A 26692-nucleotide genomic window follows, 5' to 3' on the forward strand; every position below is an offset into this window, starting at 1 on the left:
CGAGGAGGGGGTCTCCCCTGTTCCTTGGGAGCTTGGGGTCTGCTCCTGCCCCCCGGTACAGGGCTGGTGCCCCCGTGGGACATGCAGCTCCCCCCACCCGGGACCGCGAGGCTGGTCTGGGGTTGAGGGTGTCGGGGTGGGATGGAGGGAGGGTCCCCGGAGCCCGCCGTGGCCGCGGGCGGGTGCAGGCAGGGTGCAGGCAGGGGCAGCAGAGCGCAGGCAGGCGGGAGAGTGTGCACACTGTGTACAAACACCGCCCGAGCGCCGGCCCCCCTTAAGGTGGACTCGAGTGGGGTGGCCCCGGCCCGGCCCCGGGCTGGGGGGTCAGGGGGGTGCCCCCGCGGGACCGGCGTGACCCCGGTGCCTTGAGCCCCGTGAGCGGGGCCCCGGCCCTGCCGTGGCGGGGGTGGGGAAGCTCTGCCTGGCCCCACGGGCCACCTTAAGCGCCAGCCGTGACGGGGAGGCCGCGCCGAGCACATGGGCACGTTAAAGCAGCCCGGGCTCAGCCCCACGGTGCGGGGACCCTTCGCCCCGCGGTCCCGCCCGGGGACAGGGCGCAGCCCCCGCCGATACGGGCCGCGGAGGCTGCAGAGCTCTCCCTGGGGAACCCCTGCATTGGGCTCTCGCCCACCCGTGGGGCGGGGCGGGGCCTCGCCCCGGTTGCTCCGTGGGGGTCGCGGCCGGGCCGCCCCCCGCCGGGCGCGGAGCGGCTTCGCGGGACCCCTCGGCCGGCGGCGCCCCACGGCCATGCGTGCGGGTGGCGTCCCGAGCTCCACGGCCGCGACCGGGGGCTGTCCCCACCCCCGTCGAGGTCATGGCCACCCGCGCGTCCCGGACCCGTGCGGCCGTTCCCCCGTGGAAGGCGCCCTCCGGCGGCCGCGTCTCCCCCCCCCGTCCCCGCACCGGGGCGCGGCCCCTTTAAGGTGCGGGGCGGGCCCGGGCGCCGAGTTCTCGCGGGACTTGGGGGCCGCGCTCTCGCGAGGCCAGGGCCATGCGCTGATTGGCTGCGGGGGGTTGAATGTAAGATGGCGCCCAGGGAGCTGTGAGGGGAAAAGACTCGGGGCCGAGGCGGCGGCGGTGCGAGGCGACGGCGGCAGCGGGGCCGGGGTGAGGCGGGGCCGGGCCGGGCCACGCCGCGGCGTAGCGGGGCCGCCGGGCCGGGCCGCGGGAGGGGGTGCGCGGCGGTGGGGCCGGGCGGGGCCTCCCGTCGGGCGCGGGGGGGAGGCGGCGGCGGTTCCGGGGGCGGCGCGGGCCCGGCGGGGAGGGGGAGGGGGCAGCCCCGCCTGCCGGGGGCGCGCACCACCCGCCCGCGGGGACGCGCGCAGCTTGGTCGTGCACGCGCGGGGCGCGCCCCCTGCTCCCCCCTTACGCCCCCCCCCCACCCCGTGCACCGGGCGCGTCCCCGCCTCCCCCCCCCCTGCACCGGGCGGGGCGGCCCCTTCCCCGCGCGGGCACGGGCGGCGGCAGCGCGCGCCGGAAGGCGCGGCCTCCGCCTCTGCGCGGTGCGGCCCTCGGCGGCCGCCGTCCGCGGCGAAGCCCCCAACATGGCTCCTGCGGCGGCGAGGGTGGGGGGGGGCGGCGGCGCGGCGCCTCCCGCGGGCCTGGGCCCGGCCGCCCCGGCGGGGAACAAAGGCGGCGGCGGGGAGCGGGGCCGGGCAGTGCTGGGCGAGGGCCGGCCGTGCCGCAGGAGGAAGCCCCGTGGTCTCGGCGTCCCCCACTCGAACAGGGGAGAGGCCCAGCCGCGGCCGATGATCTCAGGGGCTAAATATGGAGCTTCGCCTCGTCTGGGCTGGGTGGCGGGGCGGTGTGTGTCGTTCCCGTCTGTCCCGGGCCGCGGCGGCTCGGCCGGGAGCACCTGCGGGGGGAGCGGGGGGGACCTCTGGATACGGTCACTGCTGCTGCCTTGTTCTAAGTTCTGTCTTCCAGTAACTCCGGTGTCACCGGCTGCGCTGCGCTTGTCACCGCAGGGTGCGAGTGCTCTGCGCCCTGTGACAGATGTGCTCGCACTCTCGTTCCTAGTAACACTGATCAGGCTGAGGGACACAATGGTTAGGAATTGGGCACCTCGCAATTCTTCAGTAGGAGCTGCTAGCTGTGTGGATGATCATATTTTTCTTTCCTGATTTTTTTTTTTCTTTTTCTTAATGGAATACATATTAAAAATAAAATGGCTTTAATAAAGAAAGAGGAACTGGGGATGGAAAGGGCTTCTTTGTTCTGTCTTCTCCAGAACGTTACAAGTCTAAGAGCTCAGGACAAGAGCAGCAGAAATACATGCAACATGGTGACTGGTGAGTCCAGATTGTCCACATGCTGCAAGTTGTGTGTGTGTTTTCAGTAACCTCAGTCTGAGTTTTATGAACTAACCGTATGTGCTCATGATCTTCAAAGAATTTCTTGAACTTATTTCCTGGAAAAAAATGCAGTTATGCTGAACAGGGAGGAATTACCTCCCTTTATCAGAGAAAGCTTGTTGCTTGGATGCTTTTTTTTTAAAAAAAAAAAAATCTGACATGCAGTATTAAAAACATGCTGCTGAGATCTAGTGAGGACGGGTATTTGCTGTTTCTAATGCGTGTCTATGGGATAAATGGGATGTGTAAATTAGTATTTTTTAAATAACAGTAAAAGTGGTGACTGCAGCAGCAAGCTGTGTACGTTGCCCTACAAAAGCCTGTTGAATGCACACTTAAGCCTTAAAGAGGGTTTCTGTCATAAATGCAGGTGGGTTTAGTTTTAATAAATAAAACTTCTGGGAGTACAGCATTACTTTCCTGAATCTTCATCTAGACCTGATGCCTCTGCTGCTGGTAGGGTTCTGTGAAGTGCAGTTTTGAGTGGCTCAGTGCTTTTAAATAACCCCAAGCAGCCTTCAAACTGACAGGAACGACTCTGGGAGAAACTTAGTCCAGCCCGCACTGTTACCTGCAGTGTCTTTAGCTCCTTTCTGATTGCCAGAGTTGGAGAGCTGTAGAGAAAACCAAAGGAGGATCCTGCTCCTGTTCTGGAGCAGGAGCAAACACCACGTGGCACGGTGGGGTCTGATCCATGCTTGGGGCTTCAAGGGCTGCAGTGGCTCGGATGAGCGTCTCGCTGTTTCAGGTGTTAGTGGCTCTCAGTGTAGTAACTTCAAGCAAATATAAAGGAAGATTTTTTTTCCATGCTAGAAGAGAGGAAAAGAGAGATTCTTTCTGATAGCTTCTGACGGAGGAAGGTTTGCTGGTAGGGGAAGACTGGCCCAGTAGGCTCTTGATATTGGTGGTAAAAAGAACGAGTTAAGATGGAACAGCTGAACAGAGTCAAGGATTTGTATCTAAGAAATTAATTCTGTGTTTGTTCCACTTCTTGGTGATTGGAAGAGGTAGGTGATGATTTGGTGGTGGATCTCTTCTTGATCTTTGGGTCTGTTGCTTATGTGTCTGGGTTTCTGGTGGCTTCTGGTCTCTGCTACACAGGAGCATGATGTACCTGTGAGCAGCTCTTGACAGGATGGTCGGAGTTCCAAAAGCAAATGCTAGGGCTAACAGATAGCTGCTGTGGAAAACAGTGGCCCTGCTGACCTCCCCCTCTCTCCCTTGACAAGGTTAACAGAAGGTGAATAGCTATTCCCTGAGTCGTTAACAACATAATAAGCACCAATTGCAGGAGCAAGGAGGAAGGCAGGACCTTTGTTGAGAGGTGAGCCCATCCTATTCAGCAGCAGCTAGCTGTGAAAGAGCATGTAATCTCAAAGAGCACCTGTAGTGGTCACCTCTGGGTTCCCAGCATGTCATCCTGGAGGCTTATTCTTCCTAAGTCTTCCCTCTGAAAGCTGTGTCTGCTGGTGCGCCTCAGAGTGGACATGCAAAACGATTATGCTCTTCTGAAAGCCAAACTGTAATACTGAAGTCAAATATTTGTAAGTTCCAGGTAGAAAATCGGGACAAGTTAATTGCTCAAAATCTGTTTTCCAGCTTCAGAGTATGTAACAGAGCATCTTACAACTAGATGCAAGATGTGTTTGGGTGTGCCTGGTGTAGGTCCCGTCTTGAGTCAGGGAGGACGCATTAACAAGGTTGTTCTCCCTTGGTTTCACCCTGGACATAAGGTCACCTGGGAAAGGGTTAATAACGTGTCCTGTAGAGGTGTAGGGTACTTCTGGGTGGCTCCTGGAGGAAACCTCACTTGGCAACTAACTGAATAGTCTTACTGGCTCTATCACGCAGAGATGGCTTGAAAAAGTGTCAGATGAGAATCTCTGAAAGGCAGGAGAATTGTTTTTCTGTCCAGCTATGGGCTCTATGGGAGCTTCTGTATGCTGATTTTTAAGAGTTGTTTGATTTACTAAATGAACACTGTTAGCTGATGCTTTTTACTAAACACTGATGCATGCTTTAAGACTTATTTTCTGTAGTAATCTCATACAGCAACAAATGTTGCTTAATAACTCCAGAAACTATAGATAGAGCGCAGGTTGCCTCGTGCGTGTTCCCCCTTACCTTTGATATTCATTCTGTCTCCTGTGAGCCTGGTCCAATGCACTAGCCATGAACCTCCTCCATGTAAACAAAAACTTCTGTGTGTTTAGACCGCTGTCACGTAATGGTAAAGAGCGGTTAGAATTTGCTCTAGCTCCCTCTGATTTTGGTGGGAATTGGAGCTGGACTTGCGGAATATGCTTGGGCGCCACTGACAGCCTAGAGCTAACTCCCATTTTCACACAGGCTCTTGCAGTCTTATGTTCAACCATGTATTTCTGCCTTGGTTCCACTTTGTTAAATCATGGTAAAACGATATAAAAGGTTCTGCTTTTGTACCTATTCTCTTTAGAACTACAGTCATAATGTACATATAGTGATGTTTGTCCCTTTTTCCTCCTTTTTGCAGCTTGATCTAGTAGTACTGAATCACCTCTTCTAGTCCTAATCTTTGTGCAGTTTCACATCTTTTCACAACCATCTCAGTATCTGGTAGTGTTATAGCTCAAATCTATTCATCCTTTATCAAGACTAATTAGTGCCTTAGAAACAACCAGTAAACTCACTGCAGAAACAATTTGTGGGTTTAAACAAGACAAGTCAATAAGAGAAGAATGCTGTCAGTATACCCTAGAGCTTTCTAATGTTCTCAGGTGGAGTCATCTTTTTTTGTTGTGTGTTTTTTTTTTTCCATTGCTCTCACTTCTTCTCTGATCACTTGATTTCTTTTTCTGTCTCTCCTTTGTCTTCATACATGGCATGTTTCATGTTAACCTCTTCCTATGTTAAAAGGACATCAAGAACTGATGCTGCTGTTTCCTTTGTCATTTCCAGAGCTCTGCTTCTCCATGTGTGTAGTTCCCTGTTTGAGGAATCTCCTGATTCCAGCACTCTCCTTTTGCTTGCTATGTTCCAATCGATAAGGCTGTCCTAGTCCTAATAGCAGTGGGCTGAATGTTGCATCTGTTGCTCTTCCGTTGTGCTTCCCATTAGCTGCCTAGAATAGAACTGCATGGCCTGAGAGAACATACTGCTCGGTTCTCCCGCCTCTGTGGCTGCAACGCAGGGCCACAGATATTGATTTCTGAGCTTCTCTCACTAATGCTGCATGCTGCAAATGAATGAAATGTATGACTTGATTTTGTCTGTTATGGGACTCACCTGGCCTGGGTGAAGTACAAGGCTAGAAGATTCTACATGGCAGTGAGCTCTCTGAATAGTACCACAGTTACACCTGAATATCATTCAGACTTCCCTGAGCTGCTAAGGGTTAATCTGAGAAATGTGCAGTAGCACAAGATGCCTCATAAAACTAAAGCATCTGTCTCGGGCATCTGGCTGTGCATGTTTGCTAGTTTTCATACGGTACTCAGTATGAGAAATTGCTTACTGGAGTTAGGAATATCCTTGCATCAAAGGAGTGCTGCAGTTAAGACTTTTACTTTCTCTTTCCTTAAGGAACCCTAAGGACCTTGCAATATGAATAATTCTCTGGAGAACACCATTTCCTTTGAAGAATACATCCGTGTGAAGGCGCGATCGATCCCCCAGCACAGGATGAAGGAGTTTCTGGACTCCCTTGCTTCCAAGGGGCCGGAAGCTCTGCAGGAGTTTCAGCAGACGGCCACCACCACAATGGTGTATCAGCAGGGTGGCAACTGCATTTACACGGACAGCACAGAGGTGGCTGGGTCTTTGCTTGAACTTGCTTGTCCTGTGACAACCAGTGTCCAGCAGCAAACTCAGCCAGAGCAGCAGATACAGGTTCAGCAACCCCAGCAAGTCCAGGTAAGCATCTTAAATCACCTCTAAATGTGTATATGACTTGCTAACCCGTGGAGTAGTGTTCAGAGCCAGCTACTGTCTAACCTGAAATCACAGGCAAGCACTTAAGAAACAGGGCCAATTAACTTGATATAGAGCAGTACTATTTCCCTTTTGTTTAAGGAATTTAGTAGTAAATTTCTGTCTTGACTGTGCCTCCATTGAGCCCCACTGTAGGAGGGGTAGCATACATAGCAATGTAGTGGAGTAACCTCTTGGAGAAATGGTTGACAGTTCTGGCATGTACACAACTCCCCGAAGCCTTGCACTCTGTGTGGAGCTGCTATAAATACCACCCCCCTCTGCTGGTCTTACTTTATCTGGTTGTTCAGGGTGGCCGTGGGATCTAACTCGCCTTCAGGCTTTTTAAAATGAAATCAGTACTCGTTAAAGGATTTTGCTTGAACATTCTAAAAGTTGTAGTTCTTGAACTGGCTTTTAAGTGAGGGAGAAATGCAGCGAGTCAATTTACGATACGAACCAGGGGAAGATACCTTTCGGGAAAAGAACTCTAAAAGATGCATATGTGTCAAGGTAGATTATCCCTTTGCACAGTGGAAGGATTCTTCTCCATTTTTCTTTTAAATAGGTATTGCAGTAATTTTTGTGAAGTATTAAATGAGCAAACCCAGCACCCGAGGAGAAAAATACCAAATATGTAACTTAGGATAACTGTTTTGGTCCTCAAACACATTTTGTAATTTGAAGAGTTTATAGGTGGCAGGGCGTTTACTGAGGTTTTCTTATGTCTCTGAACAGTTGTAATTCTGATACACTTCAGATACTAATCTTTCTGCCTTCTGTAGCATGAATGTAAAGTTGTGAGCTCTCTTCTTTTGTAACAAATGAGGGTATGGAGGCACGAATGGCTGGAGATAAGGTAGTGTGAACTTGCTGCAGTGCAGTAGACTTGTGCTAACAGCTCACTTGCGTGCTTTTATCCTACAGCAAAGACAAACTTACCTCTTTCTCTGGGTAACTCGTCTCCAATTACTCTCTCTATTGAGTAAATAAATGCTTAACTGGGACTTCTGTAACCTGTTGCCCTACAGTAACTTGTGTCACAAGGCTTTTGAAGAATAAAAGCCTCTAGTCTCACAGACATGACTTGCATCTCTGCGTGAGCCTGTTAAAACTGCTAAAGGGTGCTTTTGGTTCTGCCAGCTAGCGCATATTTTGGGAGAAGTTTCATTTTTCAGTAGAGGAACTAGGAGGGTCGGTTTTTTTGGTTGCCTCAGCCTTGAAGATGTGGAAGGCCCCCAAACCAGTTGTAAAAATCCCAAGGAATCTTTTTTTTTTTTTTTTTTCCCCTTCCTGCTGCTTCAGAACTACTCAAAGTTCAGGCTTGACCCTTGCAAGTCTTCTAGTAACAGAGATAGGGAGGGAGGTCATATATCATATGCTCCAGAGAAAAATAATCTCATGACCTTCTTGAAAATAACCATAGAGTTGCTGCCAGAGACCTGTTCCTGTTCTTTAAACTGAATGGCCTGTACCCTGAATATGAAAAATATCTGATGAAAGTCAAGATTTCAGCAACTTTCCTGAAGACTGTTGTCTCCTCTCTCCCTGTTGTTTTTGATGTGACTCTGCTTTAAAATCCCTGCTCTCACATCTGTCAGTAGAGCCCGTAATTAGTGTTTGTGTTGCCTACCCTGCCGCTCATTTCAGGATGTTACAAACCCTCAGAACACTTTAGGTGGCACATCTGGTATTAGATATGGCTGCAGCTGGATTCATGTGTATTTGAGCAGCTAGCTCAGAGTTATCTTGAAGTTTTTTTTCAAGGATGGCATGGAGAGGAATGTCTTTACCCCTTTGCAAGAGTGTTCTTCTGTCTTTCAAGATTTCTTAGTGAGACATGATTTATGTTAAGCCCATGACTTAGTGTTTGCCTGTCTCAAGGCTGTCACTGTAGCAGCAGTAGCAGAGCGTGGTGTCCGAACAAAGCTGGATATTTTTGTGACTCTGGGGGTGACAGTGTTCCCCTAGAGCAGTGCACCTGATCCAGCAGGCTCGCTTTGCGAAAATACCACTTGTGTTGTATTATGAGAAATTCTGGTCATCCGCTGAAGCCTCTTAGCTTTTGATCAAATTTATGTCATCTCGGTACTTGATAATCTGTTTAGTTCTGGCTAATCCAATTGCAAATCAGTGGAAGACCCTTTGAATGACTATGCTTACGTCTGGCAGTGTGACAGTGGTGCTGAAGGTGACTAATAATATGACCAGTCAGATGACCTCACGATAGCAAGTGCTGATGGCAACCTTATGATCATAAAGATAGACGGTGCTCAGGTTTCATCTGAGAGTTTACTTGCTGTGAACAACGACAGGCAGTGCGTGACCGCTTGCTGCTTTTGTTTATGCTGACAAAATAAATTTCCTGTTTGAAGAAGTTGCCACCGTAGGGTTTTCTTGCCTAAAAGGTTCAACAAACTGTTGCCAAATGAGCGGATGCGACTCTTGGTTATATACTAGTCAGTGCTACAGTACAAGTGTCTTGGAGCTCCTTCCATACCCAGTATCACAGCGGTGCCATTAGTGATCTTAAGAAAGAGTTTAGTATGACGAGTTCTCATACCCTGTGTAGCATCAGGGTGTGGCTGGTGTGTTTTTCTCTAGTCAAGTAAGAGTTTTATCAGCTCTGCCTTTGGTGAGATCGTTGCTCGTTGGTCTTGTGCATTGAGGCCATCGAGTTGACGATGCCAGTGAGAAGAGGTGTCAGAGTTGACTTCCTTACTGAATATGGTATTTCTGCAGAGGTCAGTGAACCTCTTGCGCTTCTTCCTCTTCTGCAAGAAGATTTAACTGAAAGAATATCAGAGGACAGAAAGTATCTTTGTGTAGGATACATACAGTGCATGTGGGGAAGATCCTCAGTCTTAGCTTTTTATTAAGCCAGTCTGATGGTTAGGTGGCAAGAGCTTCTTGGACAGGGCTTGAGGGGAGGATGCTACAGGTGAGCAAGATCACAGAACTATATAGGGAATGGTTAAATGCCTGTGTAAAATGTCTTTCAGTTAAGACTTGTGTCTTTCTAACTGCTGCAGTCCTTATGTGTTTACTGTTCAGCTTTTTCAGTGTTCCCCGAGCCTATTCTGTGACTTCGGGCCATTATAGGAAGCTGGGCATTATTAATGACATAAGGCAGGGAAAGATGCTCTTAAGTAGCTTGGAAGAAAATCTTATCTCTGGCTCTGCACAGAATACATCTTTCCTTCGCTTCTGGTGCATGCAGCTTTCCCCTGCCCCAGTCCTGGTTCTGAAGTTTAGCCTGGAGGTAGGGCTCCTATTCACTTGCCTTTGAAAGGCATTCCAATAAGATATTAGTGTAGCAGCTAGTATTAATTATCATTTGCTAGGGCTGAGTGTGCCAGTTCAAAGCATGGTTATAGTCAAGACTGGTGTTTTCAAGGCAGCATCTTCTTGTATGTGGAAGTAGGTTCCTCTTTGAGAGGTAAGCTGGTTTTGTTTAACCTGGTTCACCAGTTTTAAGTGTCTTAGGCCTAAATCCTGTCCCAGTGTACAGCTTAACAATATAATGTTGATATTGTAATTGTTCAGACACACACAAAGCCTAATTTGGCCCGTTGAATGCTCTCTCTGATGTTGATGAATGAGCAGAGGAAAAAACCTGGAGTGAGAATCTGGCTGGCAGTTGTTCTGCAAAGCTGGCTTGTACACTCCCCTTACACCTTGTTTACTTAGATAGATAGCAAAGGACTTCCTGTAAAGTAGTTGAATAACAAGTTCCAACATTTCCTGCTACTTCGGTGATCAGTCTTTTCACCTACGCTGTACTCGAGGCCTGTTTTGTACCTGTGCGTGTGCTTTCTGGCATAATGTTAGAAGGAACTCTTTATTACAGTGTTAGTTTTTAATGCTGAAGTCGCTTTATCTTAGGCCTGTTGTTGAGGGAAGTGTATTTTAAGCCTTCTTTCCTTAAATTGGGCTAAAAAATAATTATGAGATTGTTCTTCTCCTGCTCTCAATTTTTGTCCAAGTGTTTGACTTCTGTGAGCTTGCACAGTTGTGCAAGTTTGAGGTGCACCTACGCTACCTCTTGGGGAGGGATTTGGAGCACACTTCCCTCGGCAAGTTTGTCACCTGCCTCCACTTATCTCTCATAGGTTTGGAGCCTGTAATTTGGGATTCCCTTCAGATGAAATTCAGCCATAAGATGCAGTCTTGTTGTGTCTAGGTGTTTGTCTAGCTTGGCTAGTGGACAAGACTAGACATTGGCCTTCAGTTTTTCTCTGAAGGTCTGCTCTTGGTGTATCTTACTACTTGCTAGTGAAAAGGTAGCTTCAGAAACCAAGGTGTGTTTGTGAAAAGAGGCATTTAAGAGCCTGTCAGGTGTTCTAGGGCAAGCTAGATATCAGAAAACCCATGCAAGCCAGAGGTTGGTATGCGTGCTCATTTGGAGTTAGGTTTTAGGAAATATTAGGTAATACAGTCAGTCCACAGATGAGATTTTCTTTGCTTGGGAATTCTTTCAGCTTAATTGTTTCAGAACTGCAGTTCTGCAGTCTGATTCCTTGTTGGGCAGAGAATCTGCACAGGGCAGACATGTTATGAATCCTACTTGGAAGTTTGTTGGAGTTAGTCTGTCAACCATGAGGAAAAAAAATTTTTGGAAAGCAGGCTTTAGCTGTTCTCATGCGAAGAGAAAATAAGTAATTTCAGGAGCATGTGCTCAGTTCTGGATAGAATATGTTTTTGAGCTTAATGTGACAGAAGATTTTCTTTAAGGGAATTCTTAAAATTTAGTTCTGCCCTCCTGTTCCGATACAGGGCTGACTTCTAACACTTTTGACTCTCTAGTCAGCTAGTGCTTGGTCCAACTTCTAGTTACTTTATGGTAAAAAGGCATTTCTCTGTGTGATGGTAGCCTGCTGGGAAGTGATTCTTTTCATGCTGTTAGATCCAGACTTCTGGCAGTAAGCAGTTTTTCAGTACTGGTAACTTGGCGTGTTCCTCTCTTGCACCAGTATAATACAGGAATTCCCAGCATAACATGTTCTCACTTTAATCTTCAGCGTAAGGTGAAGATTTGAAGTCCTCCCTGTTGGTCTTGGCCTGTAAACTTAAAGCATTCCTCTTTGTACAGCATCTTTTTAAAAGTCAACCGCTGATAATGTTCAATGTAATTCTTTGTCCTTTTTTTTTTTCCTCGTATAGCAATTTAGACAATGAGGTCAACGTAAGAAGCTCTGGTCTCAGACTGGGTTGAAGTCTGTAAATCTGAAAGGAATGCTTGTAGCACTCCTGGGTACAACCTACTTGAAAATAAGGAGGGATCTACTGCAAGTTATGGTTGTTAAAAATGGATGTGTAATTCACAAGGGATGCGTAATGTGCAGTAGGTAGGGCTCCAATATCCTCTTAAAATAGGAGCAGTCTGTAGTCAGAAGCATGATGTCTGCAGTCTGCAGCATGGAGAGCACCCAGTGATTCTGGAGTCTCATTTCTTCATCTTTGGGTGTTAGCAGTAACACTGTGTGAATTCCAGAGCAGTAGCAAGACATCCTAGTTGTAGGGGTTAGGATTTAGTCCTGGGGGAGTATCGTAGGGCCTCAGGTCATGATTGCTCATCTGCTGAAAGTTGCCCATGACTTTTAGAGATAGTAGTCTCAGGCTTTAAAATGGTTGGTGGTTCAAAGCTGCGCCAGGGGAGGTTTAGACGGGACATGAGGAAGCGTTTCTTTAGCAAGAGAGTGGTCAACACTGGAACAGGCTTCCTGGAAGAGGTGGTTGATGCCCCAAGCCTGTCAGTGTTTAAGAGGCATTTAGACAATGCCCTTAATAACATGCTTTAGCTTATGGTCAGCCCTGAAGTGGTCAGGCAGTTGGACTAGATGGTCATTGTAGGTTCCTTCCAACTGAAATAGTCTATAAAAGCAGAAGGAAAAAAATGCTGTCTTGTCGGGTCTGTTCTGAGACAGTGCCTCTTGCTTAAACCCGTTCCATTACCTTTCTAATTGCACTTATGTGATAAAATTGTTTCAGTGCAGGAGCAGGCTTTCAATTCTTACTGCTAGCAAAAAAAAAAAAAAAAAAGTGTCTACTTTGTATATGTTACCGCAGTAACAGGAACTGTAATGTAAAATTTTGTATGGGAAGAAAGTGGGGGTACTTTTAAGGTGTTCTAAGTCAACCTGTGCAGATTCTGAAAACACACTGCAGAAGTATAGGATAAATGACACCTTTACCTCTTTCTGTGACGTGATTTTGAATCCTAACAGATAAAAGCAAATGTTTATTGTGTGAAATTGTATATATATCAGTGCAATAGTGCATTTTACTTTGTCCAGTCTTGGGGCTTTGCCTTGCAGGTAATCCCTTAAAAAGGTACTTAAATTAATACTAAGGACTATATTAGTGATTTTTGAAGCCAGATATTTTGGAGAATACTTGCCTTAGAGGTGTAATTGAAACTGGCTTTCTCATACTGAACTCTTAACTGGGATTTGTGCTTGGGCCTGTTTGCCCACGGCAGTACTCGTGCTGTAGGGCAGTATGATAAGAGTATCAAATAGAACTGAAGAAGCATCCCATAGGTGACTTAATCTTTTTCAATTAACTGCGTGATCAAATCACTCATTGATGCAGCTTTTTAAACTGTCATGCTGACACAAGGTCATATGTTTCTTGTTACCTTGCAGGAAATTATTATAGAAAGTCCTCGTCATCTGGATTACAGTATACTGCATGTAGCTCCCAGCAGGAACCTGTAAAACTCCCTATTCTTCCTGGAAATAGAATTAGTTCTGAACAGGAGATGACTTACAAAAACTGGTCTACAAGAGGTGCATTTTGGTACCCCGCTTTTTTTCCCTAGCAACTCTTAATTGGCTGCAAACAAATCCTTAACGGTTTTTAAGACTTCTTAGAGGTGATGTTCAGAAGTGAGATTTCATGATTCTGTGCAGTGCAGACCTGCGTGGTGGTTCTTTTTGGTATTGTCAGGCTGGCTAGTGTGATGTCTCTGTGCAAACGCTACATTAGCTTGACTGACTCTAGAAGTGAGGTAGAAAAGGCTGAGAGAACCTGAGTAGGAAGACATAGTTTTGCAACTAAATAAATCTGTGTTGGCTTCAAACTTCATATGGCCCTCGTAGGTGCCACTAATAAAGCTCTACATCTCTAAGTTGGGTTTGACAGGAGAGGTTGAGTAATTAATTCCCTTAAAGTGTTAAGGAAACCTGGAGAAGCAGATGGTCATGGGAACCCGAGATATGGCTTCTAGGGCAAGGCAAATGCAACAAAAGTGGCTGTGTAAACGTGGGGGACAAAGTGGTGAAGTGTCTGGAGGAGAAGAGCAGACCTCTCTTGGTGCCCTGAGAGTGAAGATACCAGCTGGGTTGGGTTTGAGGCCTGGAATGTGAAGTTGAGACCTGAACTTTGTGTTGGGGGTAACCTCTGGCTCCTGGGCTGCTGCTAGGTAGTGTGACAGACCTTGGACAAAGGAGCGCTGATGTGAGAGGGGGTGATTTGGTTTTTATTTTTTCCCTAAAATAAAAGGAACTGTGTTTGGATCCTAGTCTTAAAATATTTTGCCCATGTTATTCAGCATTGTGTAAGTGCATGAGCTAGAAAATACAACTGAGTAATTTGGACAATAAATGAAATTAAATAATGAAGAAAGAATTGGTTTTAATTATCACTGCCAAAAAAATTACTTCTGAAGTTTAAAAAACAAATGCTGCAGTGTTGCCCCTTAGCGCATGACAGAGATTCACGTTGAACTTACAACTTGCTGTGTTGACACCCGTTGGTGCAGTGTTACTATTAGCCATTGGTTTCAAAATAATATTTCTGTGCTTTATGTGAAAAGAGCCAAGTGCTGGTTTCAGCTTACCCATATTTCTTACTGCCTGTCACTGGCAGGTGATTCTGTGGCCGTTTGGGGGATTAGGGTTGAAAGAGGTAAAAAAAATCTTTAGAGCGTAATAAGAATGAGGCAATCTTCTGTATTTTGTAGCAAGATAAACTTAATATCAGAATTGTAATGTGCATGACCTTAAAGTCTTGCTATTGCCAGGCCTGTGCTGAAATAACATTTTAGCAATGCAAATAGCTCTGAAGACTCTTGGCTTCCAAGGATGCAATCTGTTGGCTTGAGCCCACGGAGCTTTGAGGATGGAGATGCAGCTCACGCGCTGTTCTCTCTGTGCTGAGAAGCGTGGTCATGTGCAATGCTGAGCAAACACATCATCTACCGTGTGTCGCTGTTATCAACCAGGCGCTTCTAGAGTGACTTGGTTTCATTTTCCTGAGATCTTTACTAAAGGATTAATATATGGAATCATAAAACTGAGTATAAAAGACCTGGAGCGTAGAGCTCTGTTGGTGGCCCCCCTGTTGAATCGCTGGCCCTTGCTGATCTCTAACTGCTGGGTTGGTGTCGTTGCAGGTTCAAGTCCAGGTCCAGCAGTCACCGCAGCAGGTCTCCGCCCAGCAGCTCTCACCACAGCTCACTGTCCATCAGGCTTCGGAGCAACCAATACAGGTCCAAGTGCAGATCCAAGGCCAGGCGCAGCAGCAGGCGTCCCAGACAATACAGAGTCAGTGTCTTCAGAGCCCCAGCCCATCGCAGCTGCAGGCAGCTCAAATCCAAGTGCAGCACGTGCAGACTGCCCAACAGATCCAGGCTGCAGAGATACAGGAGGAACACATACAACACCAGCAGATCCAGGCCCAGCTTGTGGCAGGACAGGCCATTACTGGTGGCCAGCAGATACAGATCCAGACAGTTGGGGCACTGTCACCTCCACCTTCTCAACAAGGATCTCCACGAGAGGGAGAGCGGCGGATCAGCACTGCTAGTGTCCTTCAGCCGGTGAAGAAACGTAAAGTGGATATGCCTATTACTGTATCGTATGCTATTTCAGGGCAGCCAGTTGCCACAGTGCTGGCCATTCCTCAGGGCCAGCAGCAAAGTTACGTCTCTTTAAGGCCAGACTTGTTAACAGTGGACAGTGCCCACCTGTACAGTGCCACTGGGACCATTACTAGCCCCACTGGAGAGACTTGGACCATCCCTGTTTACTCTGCTCAACCACGTGGTGACCTTCAGCAGCAAAACATAACCCACATCGCCATCCCTCAGGAGGCCTACAACGCCGTCCACGTCAGTGGCTCGCCAACGACACTGGCTACCGTGAAGCTGGAAGATGACAAGGATAAGATGGTGGGAAGTACTTCGGTAGTGAAGAACTCTCACGAGGAAGTGGTGCAGACTCTTGCTAATTCGCTCTTTCCAGCGCAGTTTATGAATGGCAACATCCACATTCCAGTGGCAGTGCAGGCTGTGGCAGGGACGTACCAGAATACAGCACAGACAGTGCACATATGGGACCCGCAGCAGCAACAGCAGCAGCCCACACCCCAAGAGCAAGGGCAGCAACAGCAGCAGCTACAAGTCACTTGCTCAGTAAGTTAAAACTGCTTCTCGGTCTCAGTCTGTGATTAACAACTTGTGAATGTTGTGGAGAGGGAGGATGTCAGCAGGCAGCTGGTATCTAGGAAGCAGAAGCGTGTCTGTCCCAGTAGCCTGGACATGTAGGACACTTGACTCCTGATAGTTGTCGGACTGTGATGTGTTAATGTTGGTACATAATAATAGGACTCAAAACTTCCCAAAAGAAAGTAGTCTTCATCATGTAAATTAATAGATACGTGTTCATTGCTAGCTTCTTCCTGGCGGGTATTCCAAGGTCTGCACTCTTCTCCTGAGCTGTTTTAGGGGTTGCAGTGGACAGGCAGGGTTGGTTGCAGCAAAATAAGGTGTGCAAATACACTAGTCACCTAGTTAGCAGCTACTTTGTGTTCTGCAGCACGTGGAGTCCACAGCAGATCCAGTGCCCAGGTAAAGTGTTGAAATCTGACTAGTTGTGAGCAAGCTTCATGAATCAGGTGGACCTGTCTGTAACACCACATCCTGCTTCTGGTAAATGCCTGGTGTGCAAGAGCACAGTAACGAGCAGTGGCAAGTAAGCATCTCTTCGTAGTGCTTGGCGAACATGGCAGCCAAATTTGTTGCTGTTTTTTTAAAGGCTTTGTTGCTAACTTTAAGCCATAGATTATTTTGAATTGGCTTTTAAAACTTGAATAACTAGGGCTATTAATGGCCTCTCTTGTATGTGCAAATGGATGTCATTTATCTTTTATTACCAGAAAGTGAAAAGTGATTGATCTGTCAGAGCCTGTTTTTGCTGAATGGAATGAGGGCAAAAATATCCAAGTCTGCTAGCATAAATGTTGTTATAAATTCTTTCCAGTTTATAAATAACACTGTTGGCTCTATAAAGGCTTGTATGCCCTCTACTTCATCAGTAAGCACTGCGACAAGAAGGATTACTTTCTGTAGTCATGTCTGATTGTTTCTGAGATGATTATGGGCTGTAGCCCACTAAGGTCTTCACTGAAAAGGGTTTCCTACATCTCTAGACAACCTCCAGATGCTGGCTGCCCTCTTTTATAAAGCTGTACTTTAAGCTACAGCTTATGGGTCTTGTAATGCATGGAGTTTTGTTTGGTTGGGGTGCTTTTGTTCTGTCATGTTTAAAGAGCCTTGTGTAGCTCATCTGTTCCCTGTATTAGTACTTCAGAGATCACTTCATCGCTTTCAGCTGCTTGAACAAACTAAGTTGATTGAGCTTTCTGCTAAACAGGATTTTTAGGCTTATTCTAGAGTCTTTTAAGAGCATGAACCACATTCTTGGGATCCTTTCCGTGGTACTAGCTCCATAATTTCTTTAATGGTTACTTGTAAAGCTTCTGGTAACGCTGTGTATTCCTTTGCGCAGTGGTCTGCAATTCTTGGGTATCAGAGTACTGGATGTTGCATAAGCCCCTAAATACAGAGGCAAGTCCAGGAGGGATGCATTCTTCCTCTAAGAGGGCAGTAAAGCTACTATAGGTGAACTTCGAACTTTTGGGCGTTATCCCTCTCACAACTGTTGAGACTGAGAGGAATTTACCTGCTTGCCCCACGCTGTCCTCTGGCATTGTGCTGCTGTGGGATCCGAGCAAGTTGCAGATATTTTGCTCTATTTGTGGAAAATGTAAGTCAGTTAAGAAGCAACTGCCAGTTCAGCGAGTTAACTCCAGCCTGTGTGCCTGCCTCCACACTGGACAAGGTGTCTGCGAGGTCAGGGCAGAAGGTTGCTCTTTAGGTTGGGCTGATGGAGGTGGTTGGCTCTAGAAAGCTTTCTGCTCTCTGGGGCAGTGCTTTGGAAGAGAGCCGAGGCTCAGTCCTAGCTCCTACAAAGACAAGGTGTCAGTTCATCCTTGGACTCTTGTCCTCTTTAAGGCAGAGGCTTGCTTGACAACTTAAACTTTGTCGCCATCTACCTTGATTAAAAGCTGGGCCCTTTTCAGTCAGTCTCTCTCTGCAGCTGTGGTAGACGCTGCTGGTGATGCAGGGGCTGATAAGCAAAGAGCTATTAAAAGCTGGTGCAAAAAAAGAAAAAGCAACCAGAGGCAGTCAGAAAGCTCCAGTGGGAGGCTCTTGCAGGCTTTGCCTCTTCAGCTGTTTTTTTGTTATACTAGGTGCAGGTATTGCTAAAGTCTCTATGCCATTTCCATTATGGTCTGTAGTAATGCCAGAGCAACTTCATTATAACGTTACAAGCTTCATTATAACAGAGCCTTGCTTTTTTGGGGTGGCTCTTAAAGAGAAAGCAGAACTGTTTTGATGTAAGAATTGCTATGTCTGTAACACGTTCAGGGTGCCAGTGAGAATTTGACTAAGGGCTGTAAAGCTTCAAGTTAATCTCCTTAATTGAGGTAGCCATGAGACTTTCTGTGGCATGGGACTGAGAAACTGTAGTGAAGAATGCAGAGTGCAGCTGGAGGGCTCACTGCTCTTTCTGGATAGGTGCCATCGGTTGCCCGTAAAATAAGTTTCAGTTTGAGGTAGTAATTCTTGGTGACTTAAGGTCCTGCTGCAAAGTAAATATCCAAGGGGTCTGGAGACCTCTTAGGTCTATAGTAGGTCATACAGTAGCTCTTCACAGAATAGTAGCTAGTCCTCACTAACAGTGTTTTGTAGTTTGAGAGCACTGCGTTGCAACTGAATTAATGTTTTGATGCTGGTCTGTTATTACTTTATACCTCTTACAAATGAATTAATCTTATCAGTTGATGATAAGATCAGCACGTATCTATTCTGTCTGCCTGTTACGTCCTGAATAATGACGAGAGCCTGCCCTCAGTGGGCAAGGGTGGGGCAGGATACTAGCAGTGTACAGCACGCGATCGGACCCAGAGCTTTGCTCAGGGCAGTCCAGGTTTGGGGCAGCAGTGGTTAGTAAAGCTGATGGCACTGTGCTCTTCTTCCCTGCTCTCTCTAGCTGCTGTGTCTGCGAGGGGCCTTGGGCTGCTCTTGTTGTAGGGAGATGATGGATTTGCTAAAGGGGTTATAGATACGTCCGTTCAAACTAGAAGTGTGCTTGGAGAGACAAATACTCTTTCGTGAGAGGCAATTCAGGTTAGACAGCAAAAGTTGCGTTCCTTGTATTAATTTCTTGTTAGAGACGGGTGTTGCAAAAGGCTGATATCCTGGGGCTAGAGGTAGTGTGGCATTACTTGTTTTTTGTCAAACTGTCACATACCAAAGTGTACGTATAAACCGAAATGTTTTCTTTTATAGGCTCAAACTGTTCAGGTTGCTGAAGTTGAACCACAACCACAGCCACAGACTTCACCTGAACTTCTACTTCCAAACTCTCTGAAGCCAGAAGAAGGACTTGAGGTGTGGAAAAGCTGGGCGCAGACCAAGAATGCAGAGCTGGAAAAAGAAGCCCAAAATAGGCTAGCACCTATTGGAAGTATGTGTCATGACAACATGGCCTTTCTTTCCTTTCCAGTAGGATTAGGAATGACTAAAACGTTAGCTGTTTACTGCTCTGGAAAACACCTTTGTTCAACTAGTGATTGTTTTTAAATTTAAACTTTGATTTACTCTGCAGTACTAATTACTCCACGTTCCCACTCTCTCCATGGCTCTACTCTGAGCCAATGTGAGCACCCAGGCTGGTAGCAGTAGAAAAGGGCGCTGTGTGACTGTGGTGCATGGACAAACAAAGTGGCTGTGAACGCCAGCCAGGCTGGTAGAGCAGTCACGGAGTTGCTGTTTCCTTGTTGCTGCAGGGCAGCATTTCATTGTGGACATGGTAAAAGAAGGCAATAGTCATGCAGTTGGCAGGGCAGACCGTCTTCCTGTCGGATTGTTGCCCGTTTATCTTTTAGTGGATCTGACAGCCTAAGATCTTGATTTATTTCAGCTTTATTGTACTGGGAGAATGAGGTAGTACTGGGCATGCCAGATAGAATGGTAAAGCCAGAGATGTGGGAAATCATTCCTGAAAGATTGGGAAATAATATGGCTTTATGGCTTAAATAATATGGCTTTGTTCTGTTTTTCCAGGGCGTCAGCTGCTGAGGTTCCAGGAAGATCTCATCTCTTCAGCTGTGGCTGAGCTGAATTATGGTCTATGCTTAATGACACGAGAAGCTCGAAACGGTGATGGTGAACCCTACGATCCAGATGTGCTCTACTATATCTTCCTGTGTATTCAGAAGGTACGGGGAGGACAGCTCTACATGCAGCAGAGTCGTGCATGTTGTCAGCATGCATAGGGAGGATTCTCTGTAATAAAAATGGAAAATGTAGCTCCTATTAAGCTCCCCCACAATTTCGTAAGAAAAAAGTCTCTTTGCTTCAATTGAAAGAAAAAAAAAAATCAGACTAAATGTAATTAGCGCACAGCAATGTTTTTACCTACTAAGTTAAGTTTGTGAAGAATAACTTAATAACTGAGTTCCGTGTCATGGTGAAAATAAATCCTTTTAGTTTTTTCGGTGGGGGAAGGAGGGTTGGATGATGCTTGAGGAAGTTGTCAATGTCAAAACTTGATCTAGTTTGCAGCTTTAACAGGCAAAACCTTAGCCTTGTGTGGTGTGGGAAGCCTGAGCTGGTAATATTAGTGAGCTTTCTGGAAGAGCTGTGGGAACAGAGCTAAACTCTGGTAGGAGAATTGAGCATCTCTCTCCCTAACCAGAAAAAGTAGTGTCCAAAGGACAGTCATGTGAAATAACTTGCAGTGAACACACCTGAAATAAAAGGTGAAATCCAACCAGCTCTATTTTCTAAGATGTTGTTTCCTTTTTGTCTTAGCATTCCCATGATAGTAACTGAGATTACCTGCCCTTTACTGGCCTTGGTGCAAGGGTCCTCAGTCTTCTAAGTAGAATGTCGTAGTCTTCAGTGCTATGCTGTAAAATGCTTGACTAACTGGGTACGTGGGCTCTTAGGATAAGGTCTGGTCTGAGGAGTATGCTCGCTGCCCCTGTACTGGACTGTGTTGTGAATCTCTTACAGTATCTCTTTGAAAATGGCCGAGTAGATGACATCTTCTCAGATCTCTACTATATTCGGTTCACTGAATGGCTGCATGAAGTTCTCAAGGACGTACAGCCCCGCATTTCCCCTCTTGGTAAGAACTTTTGTTTAAGAACTTTAAAACTTTCCAGAGTTTGGAATGGTTACACTGAACTACAGTGTGAGTGTCATCTGAATAAAAACCCTTTCGAAGTACTTGGTGTCCCTAGGACAGCTCATACTGGTCAGGGAGAAAAATGTTGTGTCTGCAGTGAAGGCCAGGGTTACTGCAGAGTCAGGCTGTAGCCCTGATTGTCGTTGAGGATTATTTGTCTATCACTTGTCACCCATCAGAAGGCAGATTGTTGGGACTCTGTCGTGTCATGAGATTGGCGTACTCGGAAGCCAGCTGATCCTTGATCTGAATCAAGCTTCCTCCTCTGAAGTACTAACACATCTTGCCTCTAATATGTATTGTTACTTTGGGAGATAATACAAAACTGTCACATTGCCATGTAGCCAGATGGATACGGTCTGCAGGACCAACTGAGTGTCAAAGAAAAAAAAAAAATCAATGCGTGATTAGAGCCTTGAATGCTGCAATCAAATGCAGCTCATCTCAACCCCGTGTTTAGAAGATGATGGCAGTGGGGTGAGGGGAGCGGTTCCTGAAGAGACAAATTTTGACAGAGTTGCGTATGAGAACTAGATTAAGAATTGCATTTTCAGAGCACAGAAACCTGGTTTCTCGTTACTTCGTTCCCTTTGATCTGATTAGGTGTCAGTGAAGAAGCTATTGCTTGTGTTCAGAAAAGTAGCTGATGTTACAGGCTAGATGGCTAAGTAGCACCGTGAGTTTTGGAATCCTTTTGTCTTCATTCTGGCTGTTTGATCTGTGCTTTGTCATTCCACAAGCCCTTGAGTTCATACTGCTGTCTGTTTTTCTGTTTATCTGTGTATTTGGAGTATAGTATTTCTCTTCTACACAAAGGAAAAAAAAAATCTGAGAATCAAAGGATTACTCATGTGTCCAAATACATCACTTGGCACCGTGCGCTGACTAAAGCTGCGCACAGGGCCAAGAGCTGATTTGTTACACTGGCCTGCCTGCTCTCACATATTATTGGATTAGGAGCATCTGCATTGGAGTAGAGCCATTAATTAAAAGCTGTTTAAGTGCATATTTATTTCTTTCTGGGCTGGGATGTATAGGCGTATTGCAGAAGCATACTCTCCACAACTAGAGGTTGACATATGTATACAAGTGTTTCCTAACTGTACCTGCTATTTAAAAAGTTATTTGCACAGTAGTGAATCTTGACATCAGTGAGGACCTCCTCCTCCTCCTTCCCTTCAGATTTATATGTTCTCCAATACTTGCAGACTATAAAATGCTGCCTGTGTTCCTGCTGTGCCTGTCTCCTGGCGTGATGCTGACTTCTGATTATTGCAGGTTATGTCCTCTCCAGTCACGTAACAGAAGAGATGCTGTGGGAGTGTAAGCAGCTAGGAGCTCACTCCCCTTCCACCTTGCTCACTACACTGATGTTTTTTAATACAAAGTAAGTACTTAGATCTTTGGGAATCTTTGGGAATAAAAGAACTTCAAACGCCTTGACAGGGTTGGTAGGAAACCGCTGCACTAGATTAGGGCGAAATCATTAATTTTGAATGGTTGCATGCAGAGCCCTCTTGCAGCCCCATCAGGAAAGAAGATGCAGTACAATAAGGAAATGGGTTAGCAGAGGGGAAACTGAACTTGCGGCTGTTGCGTGCTTTGCTGGTGGAACAGTCTTTAGCTCGGTGTTGGTTTGAGCTTCAGGGGGCTCACGATGAGTGACGATAACTACCTCGCTGTTGTGGCTGTATCCTCTACTTGCTTCTGAATGTCCTGTGTTCTCTTCTTGCTGCTCAGATACTTCCTGTTGAAAACAGTCGACCAGCACATGAAGCTGGCCTTCTCCAAGGTGTTGAGGCAGACCAAGAAGAACCCTTCTAATCCCAAGGATAAAAGCACGAGTATCCGCTATCTGAAGCCTCTTGGCATCCACCAGACAGGACAGAAAGGTAGTGTCTGGAAGTTTTCTTTGGGAATATTTACTTACTGGGCTGAAGGAAGTGGAAGAACCTGGAGATGTGTGCAGGTAGGGCCACGAGAACCCAAGGCTCTGCCCATTACCTTCAGCCTAGCAGCGTGAGTTTTCTGGGTTTTCTGTCTGAGAGAGCTTAGTGCCTTCTAATAATAAGCCTGGGGACGTACATGAGGCATATAAGACTTACTGAGAGCCAAGGATAACTTTTTTTTTGTTACTTTTTGGTTTTTATGGGCAAAGGGCCTGTTGGGTATAAGTGCTTATGAGCAGAGGGAGGAACTTCTTTAGCAGGGCTTCTCTTATCTTGACTCATGTTGAACCCGTATAGAATCCATATGTAAGTACAATCTGGCCTCTTAAAAGCACGGACCCAGGATTTAGCTGAGGCTTTGCAGTCTCAGTAGTGAGATTTCTCTCAGTTTTGGGCACAGGTGGAGGAGAAACGGAAAGAAGTATACGGATGGGTTGTGTTGTTCAGTAGCCTTGGGATAAAGCAAACTGTCTATACGGTGCTTTGAGCGTTTATAACCAGGTGCCTCTGCCCTGGAACAGCCCCGTGTCTCTTGCCAGCCCTTGCCTGGTGACAGGGCGCTTCAGGGCGCTGAGGCTGTATGGCACTGCTCAGTTTGCTGTACTTACACAGAGTGTCTGACAGACTTCTGGGGGGGCTGGTTTGTAGTTACAGATGACATGTATGCAGAGCAGACTGAGAATCCAGAGAACCCCCTGAGGTGTCCGATAAAGCTGTATGACTTCTACCTCTTCAAATGGTGAGAGCTCTTGTTTGTGTGTATGGTTGCTTGTCTTTTGTGACTGTTAAGCTGCGTCTTGCAGCTGGCCTAGTTTCCAGGGCTGTGTTTTATTGCTGGCACAGTTTCTATATTTGCATAAATTGACTTAAATGGGAAGGGGCGTTGATGTGAGAGGGTGGGATTTACTCGGATGGCACAGAAGTTGAATTTCTCTGGTATTTAAAGAGACAAATCCTGATTTGTGAACTGGCTGCCCTTAATCACGTACTCACTCCAGAGGTTTGCTGTGTTGGCCTGAACTTGCTGTTCTGCCTGTGACTTGCAAGACATCTGGAAGCATCCACTACATGAGATTAGGGTCCTATTCAGGTGGGCTTCTGAACAAAAATGAGGACTTGCTGTGGAGATTGGAGGGAGGCTCGAAGGACTTGCCTCCAAATTACAGTGATTCTGACAATTAATGTAAACTTTCCTCTGCACACATGGGTCTGTAGCTAGCCTGGATGTGAAAATACCCCATCCTTACTTCACTCTGAAAGACCCCTAAAGCGATGTGTGTGTTATACTTACCAGCGTGAAATAAAAATTACTTCCCTGTAGTCACCACCATGGGTTTTTAACCTTGGCATGGCCTATGGGACCGCTGTCGCCCCTAGATGTAACTCTGTACCTTCATGTCTCATCAGCCAGATGTTCACTGTCAGGAATTGTGAGCCCTGGGGTGGTTCTCTCCCTCCCAGGACATTCTGTTAGTCTGGTTATTTCTGATCTTCCTCATGCAGCCCCCAGAGTGTGAAAGGCCGGAATGACACGTTTTACTTGACACCAGAGCCAGTGGTGGCCCCCAACAGCCCTATCTGGTATTCCATCCAGCCGATCAGCAGAGAGCAGATGGAGCAGATGCTCACCCGGATCCTGGTGATACGAGAGATTCAGGAAGCTCTTGCCGTGGCTAATGCCAGCACCATGCACTAAGGCATCCTTCTTGGCTCAGAAGGGGTGGGGCGGGGTGACGGGGGAGGGACAAGCAAAGATAAATTGTACAGACTTTTACACTAAAGGAGATGCCTAAGTTTTTGGTTTTTTATTGGTGTAGTTATGAAGCCCTTTTAGGCTTCTTCTCTTTAAAAGAATCTAAAGGAAAACCTACCCATTGTGTATCCTACCCAACACACCAAACTGTTGGAAGCATTGGAGGCTGCATATCCCCTGCGAGCTGGGAGCTGTGGAAAGCTGCTGGTTGACTCTGGTTTTTTTTATGATGTAGAAAACATGAACTACAGGATTGGCCTGGATGGCTGAGGCCTCTGTCTCCTTGGAGCACGTGCAGCCTAGAGGGCACAGAATGATGGATGGACCTGCTCAGCCAGTGGAGGAGAGGCAGGCATCTTCTTTTCTTGTGCTTGGACGTTAATTTGCTGTTATCTTGGAAGGAAGAGGAGAGAGTGAACTGCAATTGTGATTTATACAAAAAAACAAAAACAAAAACCAACGATTTCTATTCAGACCTTTAAGTGACATTTTTAGATGTTAAAAGTACAAACTTTACCACACTCTTCTTTTTTGGCCTAACATTGAGGCCTTAAACCTTGAGGCTCCTGTGCCTGATGGAATTCTTGTAACATACACTTGTGTATCATATAAAGATACCACCCTGTTTCTCTTATGTATTCTTACTCTAGTTGTTTATTAAGAATGACGAGCACGTCTTTTCAACATGCCATTGAACAATGTGTCTTTATTTGGGGAAGAGTGAGCTGTGAGGGTGGGGGGGGTCAATATACAAAGATCAGTATGCAAACTGGTTGTTTTCATCCCTGTTTGTGCTTTCCAGCTCGACTCCGCTGGACTTCTTTCACCCCTACAAATTAGGAAGGTAGAAGGGGATTAACTTCTGTTGAAGGACCTGAATGTCTGCTTGCTGATGGAAGCTCAGTGTCAGGCTAGGAACATGGGATCTGTGAGACCAGATCAGACTGTCCTCATGTTCTGTGGCCAGCCTGTGAGGCTTCACCCCTAGGCAAATCCCCCCCTCTCCCCACCTTTACAAACGCATCGCACCAACGGCATGATGGAGGGGTTGTTGGAGGGAAAAGGCCTTCCAGGAGCAGCATGTGGCTTACTCCTGCCGTTTAACAGCCTTTTCACAGTTTTTAACACAGCTGTGTAGCTTCTGGCATCATTCATGATCATAAACCCCAGCCCCGTAGCCTTGCCTTGCTGCATCTTAAATGGTTGCTGTATTTTATATCATTAACAAATAGTCTGCTCTTTTGAAGCCAGCGGGTAGCCAACTGTGCTTGAAATGGGAGTTCACTCTAGCCAGGCTTGTTATTTGTGCCACCAGCTTCTTGGATGCGGAGAGGTGACTCTGCTTCTTGAACTTGTCTTCCCTGCTTCTCCATCTCATGTCCCTTCCCTGTTCCAAAATATATAGGTATATATTTAAATATATATTACAGTAAAAGAACTTAAACTTGTGTACAGGCAAGCAATTTTTCTGAAGCTTCTGTTGGCCAGCACCTGTCTGTATTGAGAAGGAAGGTCTGCCCTCTCTGTCGGTTGTGCACAGTGTAAATGATGAGAGTAACCATAATGTTCCCTGTCTTTGTGCTCTTGAGCAGCGTTGAGGTGTGCGGGCTTAGAGAGAGACTTTTCAGCCTCTGATGCTTCATACTGATGTTGGTGTTCATGAGGAAGCAGATGCCCTTGAGCTGGTTGTCAGTATGAGCAGTTTGTTCCCTGTATCGGACTCTGTGCTCAAATAAGCGCAGAGAGGTGAAGTAGCAACGCGCTGTTGTTTACTAATACCTGTACTCTGAACTAGACTCTTAGCTCAGTGTCTGCCCTGAGTTATGCCAGGGGAAAACAGCCTGGGGTTGGGGCCCAGATCTCGGTGGGTAAGTTGGGAAGATGGTGCCCAGGTGGTGTGTGTTGCACTGGCCACCCATACCCTCAGCTCCGATCAGCCGCGGGGAGCCAGTGGTTGCCGCTGTTGAGATGGCTGCTACTGCTTCAGCTGTCAGAAGCCTCTAACCCCTTCATGTCTTAGTGCCTGGAATGTCCATTTCTGGCCCTAACTTAAGTATTGAAGGACACAGTTAGGGGCAAGCTCCCACTGTTTCAAGAAGCTGGGTGTGCTTGTTGCTCAGGATGCCCGACAGGCCTCCATTT

At 46.8% G+C, this 26692-nt stretch overlaps 1 protein-coding gene across 6 annotated transcripts; it reads left to right on the forward strand.

Moving 5' to 3' along the window:
• Positions 1-1006: 1006 nt before the first annotated feature.
• Positions 1007-24493, forward strand: QRICH1 (glutamine rich 1). 6 transcript variants are annotated; one of them, XM_074835706.1, is made up of 11 exons: positions 1007-1020; positions 2231-2291; positions 5916-6245; positions 14701-15720; positions 18943-19120; positions 19720-19874; positions 20674-20788; positions 22127-22235; positions 22589-22740; positions 23446-23536; positions 24301-24493. In XM_074835706.1, the coding sequence occupies exons 3-11, from the start codon at positions 5937-5939 to the stop codon at positions 24491-24493; spliced, it is 2322 nt and encodes a 773-aa protein (XP_074691807.1). In that variant the 5' UTR covers positions 1007-1020; positions 2231-2291; positions 5916-5936. The 6 variants fall into 6 exon arrangements, with proteins under 6 accessions (XP_074691807.1, XP_074691804.1, XP_074691803.1 ...); XM_074835703.1 differs by having other exon boundaries at positions 1014-1107; positions 2183-2291; XM_074835702.1 differs by having other exon boundaries at positions 1014-1107.
• Positions 24494-26692: the final 2199 nt, after the last annotated feature.

Source organism: Strix aluco, chromosome 11 (assembly GCF_031877795.1).
Source record: "Strix aluco isolate bStrAlu1 chromosome 11, bStrAlu1.hap1, whole genome shotgun sequence".
Taxonomy (NCBI): Eukaryota; Metazoa; Chordata; class Aves; order Strigiformes; family Strigidae; genus Strix; species Strix aluco.